The sequence below is a fragment of the Lagopus leucura genome, unplaced genomic scaffold (genome assembly GCF_019238085.1).
Source record: "Lagopus leucura isolate 7727_CA_CO unplaced genomic scaffold, USGS_WTPT01 Super-Scaffold_100014, whole genome shotgun sequence".
In the NCBI taxonomy this organism is placed as follows: domain Eukaryota; kingdom Metazoa; phylum Chordata; class Aves; order Galliformes; family Phasianidae; genus Lagopus; species Lagopus leucura.
Window position 1 is genome coordinate 10,170,615 of NW_024962268.1, and position 17,524 is coordinate 10,188,138.

A 17,524-nucleotide genomic window follows, 5' to 3' on the forward strand; every position below is an offset into this window, starting at 1 on the left:
TCTTCCCTAGCAGCTCCCACTCGCCACCTGAGGATCTCAGTCGAGCACTGAGCTGATGGCTTCCCAGAAGCATCCAGGACTACCCTGCAATCTCTTTCCTGAGCGATAGCAGCTCGTTTAGAGCTATTGACTCCTGCCACAGATCAAGCTGCAGAGAAATAAGCCTCGGAAAGTCCCCTCATTTACTCCAGTTACTGCTCTATATGAATGTTAATTGCAGTTAAGGGCCCTGTTGGGCCGGTACTACTCAATTAGCATACAAGTTCTACCAGAGGCTAATGACAAACTTCCTGAGGGTTTAATCCTAGCATACACAAAACTTTTAAGGAGGATGGGCAAAATACTGAAGATCTGTGATTTCTGAAAGAACCAGGACATAGAAATGAATAGGGCATTAACCTGACTTTAGGATTCTCTCAATTAAAGGAAAAGGGAAATAAAACAATGAAATGAGCTTACCAAACGAGAAATAAGAGGTTAAGATATTCAGAGAGTCTAAATGCAAGATAATAATACTCAACTATTTCATGAAGGGATAAAATGTTGCTTATGACCATTGTCTGTTACTTTCATTTTACTTGTGTCCCAGCTCAAAAGTGTTCTTTAACACCAACCTGGTCAAACATATAGGCAGATCTGCTCTGACACCTGTGGCTTGCAGTGAACAGAATGATAGACATCCAGGAGCCTTGCTGCTAGGGACAGGCATATGCTATTCTGAATGTTGTTGTTGTGAGATATATTTTATGTTAAAGGAAATTAAGCTTTTCTTTTTTATTATTTTACTTTTGCACAAGTCATTCTGTTAGTGTAAAATAATCAGTCGCATACCCAGGGATACAGCACTTGCACTAACACAACATATGCAATTATTTGTTTGGTCTGGAAGGGCTTGTGTTGGTATGTTTCCATCACTGGTAGCTAGCCACAAAGGAAGGCGCAGAAAAGCTTTCTGAATGCTTCGTACAATGCAGGGCTGACCTGGTCCCTACACTGCTCAGCTGGGGGTTTCCCGGACATCCGCCAGCGCAGTGGTGGGAATGTGGTTGCGACAGCAAGGAACACATCCCTTGTGCAATGGAAAGTTTGGAGAGGAACTCTGTGACCACTTTTGTCCCTGAATTCTGCCAGAAGACTTGCTCTTCCCTCAGGCAAGCTGTCTCAGGGATAAAACAGAAATGTAGAAACTGTGTGGCAGTTAAACATGATTAATTCCTTTGCTTGGGAATGCTGTGCTGCTACAGCTCAATTTTCAGGTGTTTTAAGTGTCATGACTGTAGCATACCATCTTCTGGGAAGTGTTCCACTTAAATTAGCCAGTGTGATGTCTTTGGTCTCTAATTTACTGAACAGGGGTGTGGGTTGGGAGAATTGTTTGGTGTTCCGTCTGAGAAAGATTAGCATGATGCTTTGGGGCTGAAGTAAGCAACTACAGCAGTTGTGCATGGAACATTTGCATTCTTTGTTTTTTTTCTCTTCTTTTTTTTCCCCTCTCCACCCAAAAGTCTTTTGGGGAATTTTCCTCCTGCTACTTTCAGGACCAGCACACCTCACAGATGATCTCCCTGTGTGAAGAGCAGGCTGAACACTCCTTTCAAGAGCACTCACAAACAGACCCTGGTCTCGCCCCTGCCTGGCTATGCTACAGCTCATGGTGGTGTTCTGTATTTCCAGACAACTCTAGAGCTTCTGCCTTGGGAGAACCGTAGAGTGCTTGCAAAGGAAATTGAGACTAGAAGTTAGGAGGGCAGTGAGGCACTCAGAAGCTGTGGATGCCCTGTCCCTGGAGGCATTCATGGCCAGGTTGGAGGAGGCTGGGGGCAGCCTGATCTGGTGGGGGTCAGCCCTGCCCGTGGCAGAGGGATTGGAACTGGTTGTACTTTAAGGTCCCCTCTCTCCTAAGCCATTCTATGACTGCTTGATTCTGTGACTTCTGTCAATAACGCCCCACTTGTGAAAGAAAACAAAGGAATTTGTGATTTCTGGAGGCACACCGTATGTGATTTCTAGCTGTCTTTCTTCTTAGACGTTGCAGTAAAATCAAGAAGTCTTTCATATGCTGCTGTACAGAACTTTATATATAGACTCTCCATGGAGACCTGCTTATGTAACGTATTCAGACAGTGTGCTTGAGTTGGAGACACAGCACACTGAGGGACATTTCCATCTCAAGTCCTGGTTGCTCTCGCTGATCCCCTAAACCCGTTCCTCCCAAACAGACCCAAACAGTCTGCAGAACCTGGGGGTGGAACAGATGAGAGGGCAAAAGTGCCGTGCCCGATGCTGGCAGTGCCACGCACCTCAACAAGGAGCCTGCTCCACACGGAGCAGCAGCAGCGCCGGTGGGAACCATGCTGCCGTGTGGCAAGCGCTTCTGCAACAAGTGGGCACTAGGACACTTGTAATGTGGGTCACTGCTTTTTCAGAGTAAAAGCTTTTCGTGAGGAACGAAGTGCCGAGTTGTGCCGAAGATTGGGTATTCTCTATTCCTGCGTGATTTTCCCTTTCATCTTTCCCGCTGGCAGGTGACAACTCCCCTCGGGTTGCGGGGACCCCGCCGCGCCCCCATGGCGCCGGGCCCTCGCTCATCCCCTCCCGCGGGACGCAGAGGGTCCCGATGCCGCCCCGGCACTCGTCGCCCGCCTCAACGCCTGGCACAGCGCTGGGAGAAATGCCGCGCCGCGTGAGGAGCAGTGAGTGACGGCGGCCGCCCGAGGCGAGGCGGGGCGCGCACTCCGGATCCGCTGGCCCCGCCCCGACCGTCCGCCACCTCGCCCGCCCCCCGCGCGGAGGAGGAGCTCCACGCCCCACGCGGCTGCTCCGCGGGGCGGAGCGGGCGCCATCGGCGGGCAGGGCCGGCACCTCGGCTGCGTCCGCCGTGCGGGGTGTGCCGGCTGCGGATGGGGGCCGGGCGGTGCTCCTCCGCTCCCGCCTCCCCTTCCTCCGACCTCCTCCCACCCCCCCCCCGCCGCCTCCCTTAAAGCGCGGTGGGCGCCGCAGTGGAGGCAGTAGCGCAGTGCGGGCGCAGGGCGGCGGGGGGCGGGCGCCATCGGCTCGGGCGCGGCTGAGCTTCCCTGCCCGCCTCCGCTCCGCTCCCGCCCCTCGGGCTCCGGCTGTCACCGCGTGAGGAGGAGCCGCCGCGCGCCGCCAGCATGTTTGACAGGACACGGCTGCCCTTCGTGGCGCTGGACGTGGTCTGCGTGGTGCTGGGTAGGCCGGCGGGCGCGGGGTCCCGGGCTTGGCGTCGGGCGGGTGCGAGGGTGTGAGGGCTCTCGGTGCCCCGCGGCGCTGCCTCCCGCACGGTCCCACGCCGGCCGCACGCACGGCGCTCCTTCTCGCCGCTCCGAGCGTCCCCGCGCCTCTCCCTCCGCCTCTGTCCGCTCCGCTCCTTCCTCCTCCTCACTTCACTGCCACCGGACTGCTCAGGAATCTGGTCGCCGGCTGTCTCCAGTCGTCCCCCGGCTCTCGTCCCGGCGGGGTCGTGTCCCAGTGGAAGCGGCAGGCTGCTAGCGCCCAGGGCTGGGTGATAGCTCAGGGGCGCCGGCAGCTCCTTCTTTTTGTTCTCCGCTCTTCGTTCCCGCACCTCGCAGGCTGGCTGGCCAGCCGGCTGCGGCGGAGCTCCCTGCGGGAAGGGAGGTAAGGGGTCTGCGGCCCGAGATCGGAGGAGCCTCGGGGCTGCCCGGAACGACGAGCCAGGGACAGCGCAGGGAAAACTCCTCGGACTGTTGTCTGAAGTCCACATCAGGTGCTGTGCAGCGAGGATTCGCGTTGCTTCAAGGTCTGAGTTGCGTGCTTACTCAGGGACGGAGCTCTTGCTGCAGGTTGAGGTCTGAACTGCGTTGGTCCGAGCTGTCTGTGCTCACGTCGCTGAGCAGCCGGCGTGGGGCGAGGCGGGGGGCTTTGGTGCGGGGCTGTGCTCACTGTTGGACCGCAGCGCTGCCGCAGCTTCCCCGAGCTGGTCCAGAGAACGGCATCCTACTCGCTTGTCTCTGTCCGTCTGTCTCTCCTTCCCTCTTAGAACCACAGCTATGACCTGTCAGTTGTTCTCTTCTCTGTAATCACACGGTGCGAGCAGTGGCGTTAATTATTGATCAGCGTAGGGGGTTTGCAGTGCTGTGACTCCTGGACATTTGGGTGTTGGGAACCAGGGAAGCATCTTTGTGTCTGATAGACTGCTCTTCTTGGTGACTTGGAAGAAGCCTTCATAAGGTGGTGGTGTTTCGTTTTTTTGGTTTTTTTTTTTGTCCTTAATCTTCACTTCGTAATCAAAAGAGTTCTGCTCTTCAGTGATAAAGCTGGGCTTGCTCCTGTCGTGTTCAGCAGGGAGTGTTCAGACAGGTCTGGCTCACTGTCTTGCTCGGAGATATCTCTAGCATCAGTATAAAACATATGAGCCGTGTTCTTGCTTGTTTAGGCTGGTGATAGGCATTAGATACAGGTTATTAATCTTCCTATTTGAAGGAACTAAATGGCATTCAATGATTAAAAAAATAAAATGGTTGACAGAAGTTTTTTCCTCCCCGCTTCCTTGGTAGTGGAGGTGTGCTTCAGTGTGAAGCACCTTGACATTTTCGACTTAAACATGTTGAATTAACAGGTTTCAGTTAAATTCCATTTGGGGCAAAGTAATAGAAATGAAGGAATTGGTTAAATACTAGATAAAGGACTGAGTTCTTCTCTCTTCCTCTTCTCTTTGGCTCCCGCATAACTCCGGGAGGGTCCTTAGAACATGGGGTTTAAGCCTGTGCATCTGGAAGGGGGATCTGTTTTAATTTTTCAGTATAAGAAAACTGGTTCCTTTTCATCCGACTTTGCCCTTCCCCCTACTCACGCATTTTGATATCTGATCAAATGGCCGAAGTAACTGCCTGGATAAAGTGTCTTTCGGCTAACCTGATACACAGTATCTCCACCAAAGAGACCGTAAAGCCTCCAAGAGGAAACTTCTTTAACTGTGTAGTAAACCAGCTTTAATTAAGGACAGAGCCTTGTCTGTGTGTAATAGCCTGTTCTGCTTTGCAGAAGGCTACCAGTGCTGTGCTTGTGACCCAGAGGTAACTTACCAATGAGCAGCTTGGCTTGCTTCTTCTCTTCTTGTCCCTCTGCCACCTCTGCTTGCTTTCTGTCAGTGAAGATGGGTAAGAAAAACAATAACTCCGTTGTCTTAGCAGTGCAGGACAGAAAAAACAAGGATATCACTTCAAGTAATGGTGACCTGACTCGTGAGGTCACTGTGAATGCAGATGACTGCGTGTGACTTGTTCTTCCAACCGTTCCTTGCACAGGTTCAACTTTCCCAACATTTTAGAACGCAAAGGTTCCAGAAAGGAAGAGATTAAAAACAAACAAACAAAACAAACTACAAAACAACAAGGAATTGCTAAGTTCAGGTCATAAAACAAGAGCAGGTTAGAGTCTCCTGGTTAATGTAGTGTCAAGCCATTGGACTTAGGTTGTTTCAGGCAACCAAACTGAAACGGAGTTCAGCTCTTAACTGGTCTTAAAGAAAGCATTCTCCCTGTCCACCTTTCCATCTGGTAAGGGAGAAGGAATTCTGGGAAGGTGATCTTAAGCTATTCTTCTTATCAGAATACTCATTTTCCCCTGATAAGCATCAAACCATTATCTTAAAAAAAACAAAAAACAAAAAACAAACAAAAAAAAAAAAACCAAAAAACCGACCACCATAGGCTGCAGACTTCTGCAGTGCTTGCTTTTAGAAGAAGAGCAGTGAGGAGGCTGTGCTGCAGTGCTGGCTGTGTGTGTGCTGCATGGCTGCACAGAGGTCTGCAGTAGTGCTGGGGGAAGTTCCCTTGCTCTGTGCGGTCCAATAGACATCAGTCAGTAGCTACTCTGTTCTCTGGAAAGCACAATGGCCAGGGCAACAGAGCTTCTTTCTCCTGCATAATAAGGTTTACTGCATGTCCATCCTTATTTTATTGGTGGAATGACATTTCATATGGCACTGCACAGATGTGTCTAGGACTTATATTCAGTTTAAACAGTAAAGCTGTTTTACACTAATACTAAGAGTTGGGCTTTTTCTTATTTATTGTATGTTCACAAGGATAAATAATAGCTTACAGGAATTAATTCTGCTTTTGGCTGATGTCTTCAACAAGGCTATTATTTGATTTTTATTAGGCTCCTTCTTAAGGTAGCAAGAAAACACCTTAAGAACAAAGTTGGGAATCATCCCAGAATGAGTGAGAGAGTATTTAATATGTTTACTTTTAGATCAAACGCATTAGGTGTAAGTCAGGCTAGTATTGGAAAAAATGTAATTAACTTATAATTAATTTCTGCAGAGGTGACTAGGAAGTAAGAAAAACATTCTCTGTGAAGTTAGACTCTAGGACAATTCAGTTCAGGTCTGTTTGGTGCAATTCTCGTTCATTCTTGTTTCAACTTCACTGCAAGGATCAAGTTCAACGGAACTGTTTCCCATCCTCTTCCTTGATTTTTGTCAGTGATCCTATAGCTTTTGTTAGCAAGCTGTGTACTTGTCAGTTGTGTTTGCTGCTGTAATGTAAGAATATGTAAACCTGAAATTAGGAAACATTAATTAAAAGAAAAAATATATATATATATATATATTTTTAGATCTTTACTCTTCTGATCCTTCTGCAATAGGCTGAAAATAGTGCTGAGCTACTTAAGTACTTGGTGGTTTCAAGGTGCCAGTGAAAGCTTACCTGCTGCCTAATTGTTCTTTTGCAGTGGGATTTTTTGCTTCTCAAATACTTAAGCTCCCTGAACTGCAAGTAGCAAATGCAAAAAGAGAAGGGATCTGTAGGCTGCTGGTGGTGGAAAAGATGAGATGGTGGCAGTCTTAATTTAATGTCCCAAAACCACTTTTTAAGTTCATTTGAGTAAGAGAGGGGAAAGTTCTAAAAAAGAACATATGAACAGAAATAAAATACAAACTGCTTACATGGCTTTCTTTTTCTCTAAACATTGACTATTTAGATTACAGGGATGTGCTGTGATCCAGGGCAATATGATAAATATCAAACATGCACATAGAGCAGGCGTATTTGCTTTCACAGTGTGTGTTGCAGGGAACATAGATGGCTGGACCATTTTGTGCTCCCTGTACAATGTTCTTGATTTAAGTACTGTTACTCTATTCTGAGAGCATTTATTGGTGGAGGCAACCTTGTGCAAGACAGCAAGGTATTGCTGTTCAGTGAAGAAAGACCTGCTTCTATGTGGGTTAGAACTTCCTGATTGATTGCCCTAGTTTCAATAAAACATCCTCCCCTCTTACTTATGACTCACAGATACATGGGTCACCATTCTTATTTTCCACATCATGTATATGCTTAACCTTTTTTTTTTTTTTTTTCCTCATCTAGTGCATGAGTTCATAGTTAAGCCATAACAGCTTTGTGTCAAAGAGCACTGATCTTCAAATGATACTGTCCACTGAGTACCACAGGGTGGTGTTCAGTAGGACTTTTTAAGTTCCTTGGAAACACATTTGTCACCTAAAACTCAGAAAGCCTTCCATCTCGCACAGAGCTTTCTTGAACACATAAGACTGAGTTTTCCAGTTGAGATGATGTTCCTTGGTACTTGATATGGAGATCCTCTCTGTCTTGCTTGGAATTCTATGGAGGAGTTTTCAGTTAGAACATGACTAGTTAATGAATACTTCAAAGCCAGCAGCCAGGTTCTTGCTTTGCTAGGTGTTGCTGTTAAGTGTTACCTTGTCCTCTGGCTAACCTGTTCTCACAAGAGAAGTTCTTGCACTTGCCTAGAGCAGCACCATGTAAATCCTGATTCACCTTCCAGTGACTTCCTGTGAACCAGATCTTGAACTTCGTGCTATACTCTTCATTCTTGGCAGAGAAGAGAAAGATGCTTCTTGGCAAATGCTGAAGTCTTGGTGTGTTTTATTTGAAACAGGCAGAAGGGCTCTCACAGCGTGCTAGTATAAAGATGGTGCCCTTTGTTCAAGGGAGCAGTAGAAGAGATATTTCTGTTCCTATATTCTATAGAAAATGAAATGCTGCACTGCAGCTCAACGGTGAAATATCACATCCCTCATCGTGGAAGTGATCCTACCTCATCTTATAGCTGCTCTGGTGCAAGCTTGAGCCTGTGCTGATTGAACACATTGAATTGACACCAAAGACTTGGATCACACGAGCTCATACTAACGAAAAGCACCTTTGTTTGGCATCTGCATAGTCGCAGCCCTGGTCTAAGGGGGCAAAATATCGGTTGACTGTTGATGCTTAGTAGTATGTAGGAGCAAAATCACGCTGACAAGATGCCAAAGATCAGGTAAAGCTGTGATAGCCTACTGTCCGAGCCTTCCTGAAGCCATGGAACAGGGTAACGTGAATCTGGTAGGTTCTAGATGAGAATTCTCACTCAGCAACTTATGCCAGACAACTGAGTACTGCTTCCCAAACTAGGTCAGGAGAATTTAAACAGCAAAACAGACTCACTTTGGGTGGTAGAGAAAGGGAAACATTTTGTTCAGCACTTTTTTTTTTTTTTTTTTTTTTTAATTTAGAAGCTCATTGGTAAAAGACGTATTACTGTAGAAAGGTGGCTGTGAGCACTGTCAGGGGTTTGTTGGTATGGGCTTGGTTACTGCTATGTCTGCACTTGAATGGGGGATGGGCTCTTCCCTATCCTGTATGAACCTCTTTTTTCCCCCCACCCTGCCCTGCAAGAGGAAGCCTGTTCCTCTTGGGGAATAATCACATAAAACAGATCTTGTGAGGTGGCTTTGAGATGTTAGCTAGACCTCCCTGGCATAGAAGAAATGATCTTTGCTACCTGATCCTTTGCTAGGGAAGGAGAAAGCAGGAGCTGTACTGAAGCATATCTTTGACCAGTCTTTTCTCTAAGTGTAGAAGTGACTATATAACAAATTTCAGCATCTTAGTGTCTTCCTTTCTCTTTGAATAACTTGGATTTTTCTCCCTCAGTCTTATGTTGTGCATTCTTATCCCTTGTAACTTGGTCCTTTTGCTGCTTATGGTAAGCCTGTTACTGATTGTTAGGTAGCTGAGTACTGGGATGTTAAAGAACACGTATATATCTATAACTGTAGCTTCCCTACTTTCAAGTATCCAAAAGGCAGTGGATTCAGATTACATTAAGCTGATGGAGCTGTTTTGGCAGATAGTGACATGAGAGAATAGCTTCAGTTGGGAACTGTTCTCTATTAAATACCCCAAAATGACTTCTCAGTCAGTGTATTCCACGTGTATTTACTTGGTGTTTCTTCAGGGAGCTCTGCACTGTTTTCCTGAGTCTGTGAAATCAAGTCTTTAGTGAGTCTATACTGCAGTGCTGTTATCCTGTTAAAATATTCCAGCCCAGTGTGGTGGCTAGCGCCAGAGCTAAATGAGATTCTTGAGGGATGGAAGTACAGTTATTTCTGTTTGTATGCTTGCTTCCCATCACTTCCTTAATCTAAGTTTTCCAGCCATCAAGACATGGAAAATGCAACTGCTAATCATTAATGTGTGGAAACTTAGATCACAGATGAAGCAGTGGTGATTTTTTTACCAGAGCTGGGAAGCTACTCCTGCTATTATATGAGCACTGGAAGATTTCTCTGCACTGTGGCAGTATTAATTATTCAAGAATCAAGAGCAGTATTACATGGATGGTTACAAGTTCTGGTTAAATCAATATTGTGTTGTCCTGAACCAATACAAAGCAAATGCTCTGATAGCCCAAAAGTATATAGAATGCTATTGGTTACTTTTCCCTTCTTAATTCTATTTAGTTTAATACAGAGTTTATTTTCATGCTCCACGGGTATCAAGAGAACAATGGAAGAAGAAAAACAACAAGACAAGAAAAAGCTCAGTGCCTAGAAATATTCATTATAAGCAGAATGGCATGCAGCACTGTGTATGTATGAAGTACTTCACGATGACAAAGTATACAATTTTATGGGAGTACCAAGTCCCTCTTGTAGCACTGCCACTGTAGAACTGTAGGTTGTTAGAGCATGTTTAAACATTAGGATTGCAAGCCTCAGCGAGGAAAAGAGCGTTTATATTCCATATTTAATAATTTCCTGTTTTCTCGAGACTGAATGGTATTTTAGATCAGGATGTAAGTGAAATCATCTGAAAGCCTCTTGCTATTAGCTTCCTCAAAACAAAGATTAAAATGGAAAAATAGTTACAACTTCTGGAGTTTAAAATGCTGGTCTTAAATGACAACTTCAGTTCGCATCAACTGCAACTTAAAAAAAATAATAAAAATAATAATAATAATATTTTTTAAAATTCCTCCCAGTCTTGCCAACAGCCAAATTTGACATTTCAGTTTCTTGTGCTATAATGTGTTCACTGTTCATAAGCATATTACTTTAGGTAGATTGTTTGTAGAAGATCTTGATCTTAGGGAGTGTGTGTGGTTTTATATCTATGAGCTTTTAAATTTTCTATACAATACAATCAGAGACTTTAAAAGGGCACATAGTACAGTGATAAATATTGAATTTCAGCTCAGGAGGAATATTTATAGTGGGAGAACTCGTTCTCCCTTGTTCTGGCTGCAGCTCACTTCCTTTGAATACTGCAATGCACGAAGCTACTGATGTTTTCTTTTCCCACTCTTACCTTAATCTTTTTTTTTTTCCCTCCACTTTTAACAATTAATCTGTTGGTCTTTATTCTTTGTCAGGTGTCAGCTATAACAGAAACTGGCCTTTTCCTGCTGGGTGAACTGCTGATAAATTCTATGTGGTTGTCTTTGGGCTTGCTTAGCTTGGACCTCTTCCTCCTGCCAACCAGAAGCAGAACCCAGGGCACAGCCCTTGGCTTGTGTCCTCCTACAGGATCGTTTAAGCCACTTGGTTTTCTCTGCATTGAATAGAACAGTGTAGAGATGAGGGAGTAATGTACCTTAGCTCTTCTTACTTTTGTACTTGTACTTCACTGAATGCTCACAGAGAAAACAGCTGTGGGTTTTTACACTCCCAACAGGTGCTTCTAAAGATTATTTATTTATTTATTTTTAGTTGATTGTGCTATATCTTCTTGGAGAGTGAAATGCAGAATTAAGAGAACACAATTCACTTGTGTAAAAATGAATCAGATAGACAAACGTTGTGTAATGCAGAGAAGTGAACTAGTGTTAATTGTTGAGTGCAAGGGAAACTATTGATTCTGTTACTGGCTACTCAATGCTAGTTAATGACTGGGCTGGAAAACATGCTGTCCTGCTTTTAGGCTGGCATAGTTCACAGTAAGGTTTCCTTTGCCTCACTCATGCCTCCACCACCATTGCCATTTTTCAACTAAAGCATAGGGCATGGGGAGGGAGTCACTTAGTGAAAATACTGCTAGCCAGTCCAGGCTACTCATCTGGCTTTTCTGTGAAGCAACTTGCATATAAGAAAATAAATCAAAATGCAGTCCATCTACATTTGCAAATTTATTTCTGATACTGTAGCAGAAATTCTAATGTTGTTTGGTCTTTACAGCGTGTTTCTATCGGTTATTTGAGCCTAGCAGTCTCAAGTGTTACCAGAATAATTGGTGAGTGGGTGATAAAAATATTTTTCATTCCTTGGAATAGAAGTTTAAATTAAATCTTCTGGGAAGGTTCCTGACACCTCACAAGGAGTCTACTCTCACTTCTCATCTAGTGAATATAGCTTTTTGGATTTCTTTTGTCCAGCCTTCACTTTTAGGAGTCAAAAGTCTATAAACGCTTTTTTCTTAATTTTTTTTTTCCTCCTTTCTGTAGTAGTTTTCTGTATTCCTGCTACACTGTCCTTTAGAACTCTTGAATGCCTTTCTCTTAACTGTTCACTGAAGAAACTTTTTCAGCACCATTGCTTCTGTGCAGAGGAAAGTTTCTTTTACAGGTATTACAAAATTCACTCTAGTAGCATGAGGCTGACCTGTCTCAGTTTCCTTAAATCTCTCACATATCTCCTTGCTCTAGATTGTACGCTCCAAAATGAGCAGGAAAGCAAACATGTCTGTCCTGGATGAAAATAAAAGCAGAAATACATGTGTAAGAGTAGAAAAAATATCATTCTTCTTTGCTTGCAATAGTGGTTACCAACTATAGAGGTTCAGTTCAGAATGACTCCATTTACATGGGTGTGGGGTCGTATAATCTCATGTAGAAATACTGTGGTAACTTTTCTTAATGAGTAGCTGATAAATGAATTGTTTTGAAGATAGCATTTACAATGCTCTGTGGAGATTTTTTTTCCAGTACAGCCTAAATTCCTGTTTAACACTTCTTTCTCCCAGTTCAGATGTAAATTGGGGATTCCTTTTCAAAAGCCAAAGCATACCTTGTGCCAGAGCATCGCAATCAGCATGTAGAGATCCTATTTTCATATTTCTCTACAGTTGTTCTAAAAATCACTCTGACTTTATTTTAATACAGTTTCTTTTAAGTAGCACTTTTAAGCTTGGTATAGCATGACAAAATTTTTTAGTTAATATTCAAGCTAGGATATCTTTATTTTCCATAGTTGTTTGAAGGTAACTTCAACTCTTCTGTGTCATGGAGAGCTAGAGTCCACAATTTGCAGAAGCTTTTAAGATGTCACAGACAAAATGAACATTATCTTTATCCCGTGATAAGGAGGCCATTGGGTTGATTAAAGGATGTTTACAAAAAGTATTTAATTACTTTGAACTACTTAAAACTGGGGAGGAGAGTGGATTCCAGCCACAAATGAGATTTCATGAGGCATTTAAGCTGATCTGAGACTATGGTCAACCTATTCTACTTTTCACAGTGTTGGGTATTTGTTTACATTTTCTACCTTATACCAGTTTTAAGTTCAGCACTCAGCTGGATGAGTAAGATCCATGTTAAATGGATTTTCCTTTTTTTCTTTTCCTTTTAATTTTTTTTTTTTTTTTTGAGTGGGGAGGCAGGTTAATGTCAAAAGCTGTTGAGATTATGATAACAGAATAGCAGGTTAGGACAACTTAGGCTACCTTGAAGTTGCTCTTAAAAACATGACCAGAAACTTCTAGAGCTTTGTGAGTGACACTCAATTCTGAACTGGATAATGCAGTATATAATGAGAACAAGAATTTGAGTCTGTCAACTATAAAACTTACAAAATAGTCTTAATCTGAGACACTTCTCTAAAGTGTCATCTAACCTGTGTCCATATCCTTGATTAGGAAAGGGTTCCTAAATTATGAGTAAATCACAAACACAGTATTTTCCATTTTTGAAGCTTATTTTCTCAAATATTTTCTCGAATATTGATGTTAAATATTTTGGCAGCTGTCAACTGTAGCAGAGGCTATCTTATCTATAAATGCTAGGATATTTTTTGTATGTTCAGATAAAGATATCTGAACATGAGTCAGCAATGTGCCCTTGTTGCTGAGAAGGCTAATGTTGTTCTTGGCTGCATTAGGTAAAATACTGCCAGCAGGTCAGGAGAGGAGATCCTTCCCCTTGTACTTGCCACTGGTGGGGACACATTGGAGTCCCGTGTCCAGTTCTGTACCCCTGGTATAACAGATACCTGGACACATCAAAATGAATCCAGTAGAAGTCTGCTGAGGAGATGAAGGGTATGGAGCACCTCTTCTGCAGGGGGATGTCGAGAGAGCTGGGACTGCTCTTCTGGGAGTGGAGGAGGCTGAGACGGATCTCACTAGTGTCTATAAATACCTGAAGGAGGGGTACCAAGAAGGCAGAGCAGGCTCTTTCCAGTGGTGCCCAGAGCCTGGACAAGAGGTAGTTGTCACAGACTATACTCCTACCCTGTTTCACGTGTTTTCTTCCTTATGGGCTTTTTTCATCCCATTTTGTACCACCGGATGTGGATAAATAAATGCAAGATCCTTGAATGCTATTTATATTACTGTGTACTGTCTGTATGTTCCCATTGGAAGCTAGGCTTCAAGTGACTTGAACCTAGAAGATTGATTTCTATTTTCTTGTGAGTTCAGTGTAGTCCAGTGTAACTATTTTGGGTAGCTTGGCTTTGTACAATGTATACTGCCTTGTTCTTAGTAGGTCTAGCCGTGAACTTAAAGCTGTGTCTGCCCTCCAGCTCCTGCTTGGTCTTTACAAAGTCTGAGAGTCTTGCTATCTTCAGTCTCCATCCTGTGTTCTTTTCTACTCTAGTCCATGTGTTTGAGGCTTTTTAACTATTCTGTCATTGTTGAAGACTCCAAATTTCTAAGGTCCTTTTTTTTTTCTATTCGATTTCTGGGGTTAGCATATGTTGTCAGAACTGGAGCAGTAGTTCCTTGCTGCTGTCAAAACAGCCTGGAATCTGTTGGTCACTGGCAGCTGACTAGATCAACTAGGAGAACTTTTAATGGAAAAGAGAAACCTGAGTTCTGAGCTGAAATATGGGGAGCTTCCAGAAGCAATCCTTTACTGCTGAAAGCCACGTGATAGGGTAGATACTTGGAAATTACTTCTGGCTAGGAAAAGGGGAAGAGGAGGTGTATTGTGAAGAGGGCAAGGTATGGGCATTGGTGTACAAGATTGCCTTTTAGCTTTGTAATCTTGTGTTTGATTGTGGTCATCCTTTCCTCCAGTTTGTAAAAGCTAATGGATCTGAACACATGCACATGCAGTCAGCTTCCATAAAGGCCACGGAGAAGTTTGGCATCTGTAACAGTAATACTGGTCTGTTACAAACATTAATGTTATTTTCTATTGTGAAAACTTTGGGACTGTTTCTCTGAGGTGTCTCTCCCTATAAAATGAGCAGTAGTAAAAATACTGCTACTATTTTGGCATTGGTTAAATTTCTACTAAATGTTATTTTCCAAAATCTGCTAATCCACTGCTGGAAAACAGCATATCATTTAGATTTCAATAACAATTTTAACAGTAGTGTAAGAAATGAGCATTGGCAGCTGGTGTTGAATGTATAACCTGTTTCTTCGTGTTCTTCTACTTTTGAGTGCACGGATGAATTTTGCAGTCACTTTTGTGAAACTGTCCTCATCTGACTCCACTCGCTGTTTTTCCTCCCCATTTCACAACTCCCCAATCTTAATTTAAACCTACTTTTCTTAATTTAAACTCTAGATTATGTACCACATGTGCTTTTAATAATGTAACCAAATCACTTTATTTTAATGGAAATATGCATGGTCCTTTTATTTTGTTGAAAAAGATGTAGAAAGAAACAAAAATTTTAGAAGAAATACTTAAATGTGGAGTCACCAGAAGAATCTGGATAATTTTTATGCATAAATTCTCACAAACTATTATTTTTCTCATTAAGTTTGTTTATGAGAAGTCTATTTAGTGGGGAAAAAAAAAACCACCTTCTACAGTTCACTCATAATTTAATGAAAACTTGTCTCTTACTTAAATGAAAACTGAGAACAACCTTGTCAGAAACTTTTCTTCATTGGAGAGAGAAAAATAAAAAAAATAAAGTGCCCTCAAGCTTGTATCTTAACTGGGTTACAGAGTGAGTAATTCTCTCCTGTTGCAGCTGCACTACAAAAAGCCTCTTTATATTCAAATGAAAAGTTATTTTGCTGGTAGGCTTAAAATGCTGCTTCTCACACTCTTATTTTCTTTTTGCTTGGTTAATGGCTCTCTTCCAATTCCTAAATAAATCTTTATTAATTAAAAAAAACAAAAAACAAAAACCAGAACTGTAAACCTTTGTACATTAGTGGCAAGAAACCTGGAATCTGTGAAGTAGGAATCCTGTGATATTTGCAAGTCCTAGAGTGTCTTCCAGCTTCTGACTGGGACACTTGGAGAATATATTTTGGCAGCTGGCAAAATGAAATAACCTATCCCAATGAACCTAAACTCAAGCACCTTGAGAGACAAGCCAAGCAAAACACAGAATCTTTTTGTAAGCTTTTGTAAGAAGCAGGTGATGCTGGCTTAAAAAAATAAATAAATAAAAAATTAAAAAAATTGAGTTGAAAATGTCATGGACAGTACTGGGGGGGGAGGAGGGGAACCTTGAAACCTTTTGATGTTGTAGCAGTTTTGGGGTTTTTTTTTGGGGGGGGGGGTAAGGGGGGGATTAAAAAGTCTTAAGTAGTTACCTTCTGAAGAGCATCAGTTAGCATTTAAAGAAAAGTGAGGATGTGATTATTTCCACACATGACCTACTTGGTAGTATTTTGGTAACTGTTCCAGAAGATAATGCTCTTGCATATTTCGTACAGTACTGCTGTGTAAATGCAACTTTTAAAACTAAAAATCTTATTGCCAGTCCTAAATGTCCCTATCTCCTGTTGGTGTCTCTGAAGTTCTCTTATCTTACCTGCATGAAACATACTTGCATGAAATCTTTAACTACTCTCCTCAAAAGAAAAAAGAAACACAAAAAAAGCCCACAAAAAACACAGGCTGTATGTATCTCTGTAAATACTGGCCAGATTATGTAGAACAGGGCTGGTAATTTAGATACAAGCCAATGTCATAGGTTGGTGGTGAAGGAAAGGACATAAAAGGGCAAATAGAAGGCAGCGTACCCTCAATAGCTGGCTGGTCAGGTGAGTGGCAAATACTGTTCTTAAGGATAATCTTGGTTCAGTGTGTGAGGACTTTAAAAGCTCTACTAAACTTCTACGTCTGGTGGGTGATATCAGAATCTTTCTGAAGTGAGCAAATATATGGTAAATTTCTATAAAAAGGATTTGGTAAATATGTATGTTGCATGATCATTTACTGTGACATGGGAAATTTGAGTTTTGCATGTTTGGTATCTTCTTCCATGCATGTTTAAAAATGTTTTTTGATTTAACCACATGTATTGTTTTTTGTTTTTGTTGTTTTTGTTTCTCCTTCCCCCAACAGCTGGCTTACCTCTTGGTGTTCTAAACTTGGCCAAAATAAAACCGTATCAGAGAGGCTTTTTCTGTAATGATGACAGCATCAAGTATCCGTTCCATGACAGTACCATCACATCCACTGTCCTCTACACAGTGGGGTTCACCCTGCCCATTTTATCTGTAAGTAGCTAATATATAGGAAGCATTGGTGATGGGAGTAAAATGAATACATTCCAAGATTAAAGCACTATGATTTTACTGAGTTGAAGCCAACAGAGAGGTTATAAAAGGAAAGTCCTGTATATATGGGATCTTATTTATAAATGGTCATATGCATGTGAAAGATGCAGTTAGCACAGAAAATCCAGTACTAATCTCTAACTGCTAGTAACTCTAATCTTATTTGCTTCAGGAACAGCAACAACAAAGAAATAGATTTGCTGCATTAGTGAGCCTAGTTCATTATCTTTGGGGAGAAAAATAGTACAGACTTCCGAAGTTCTATGAGACAAATAATCTGTCTTTTGTTCACAGTGAGTTAGTCTGAATGTTTGTGGTGATAAGATTTCCACTTCAGTGGAGTACACAGATCTGTACTTAGTGAGTGTTGCTTTCATATACTTTCACTAAATTTGTCTAATTTGAACACCGTGGCTTGTGTTTAAAAAATTTGAGCACTCCTTAAACCCTTCAAAATGGGATACAGAAGCTGGAAAATACAGAGGCTTGCAGAAAAGAGGCTTAGTCTTTTGTCCTTTGAAGACCACATGATT

General features: G+C 42.6%; 1 protein-coding gene across 2 annotated transcripts in view; it reads left to right on the plus strand.

Moving 5' to 3' along the window:
- Positions 1-3,087: 3,087 nt before the first annotated feature.
- Positions 3,088-17,524, plus strand: part of PLPP1 (phospholipid phosphatase 1) — a 56,050-nt gene continuing 41,613 nt past the window's right edge. Inside the window, exons 1-2 of one of the 2 annotated variants that reach the window (XM_042875312.1) lie at positions 3,088-3,210; positions 16,777-16,931. In XM_042875312.1, the coding sequence (XP_042731246.1) occupies positions 3,153-3,210; positions 16,777-16,931 (213 nt within the window). In that variant the 5' untranslated portion in view covers positions 3,088-3,152. The remainder of the gene's footprint in view (positions 3,211-16,776; positions 16,932-17,524) is intronic. The other variant, XM_042875313.1, reaches the window with a different exon arrangement.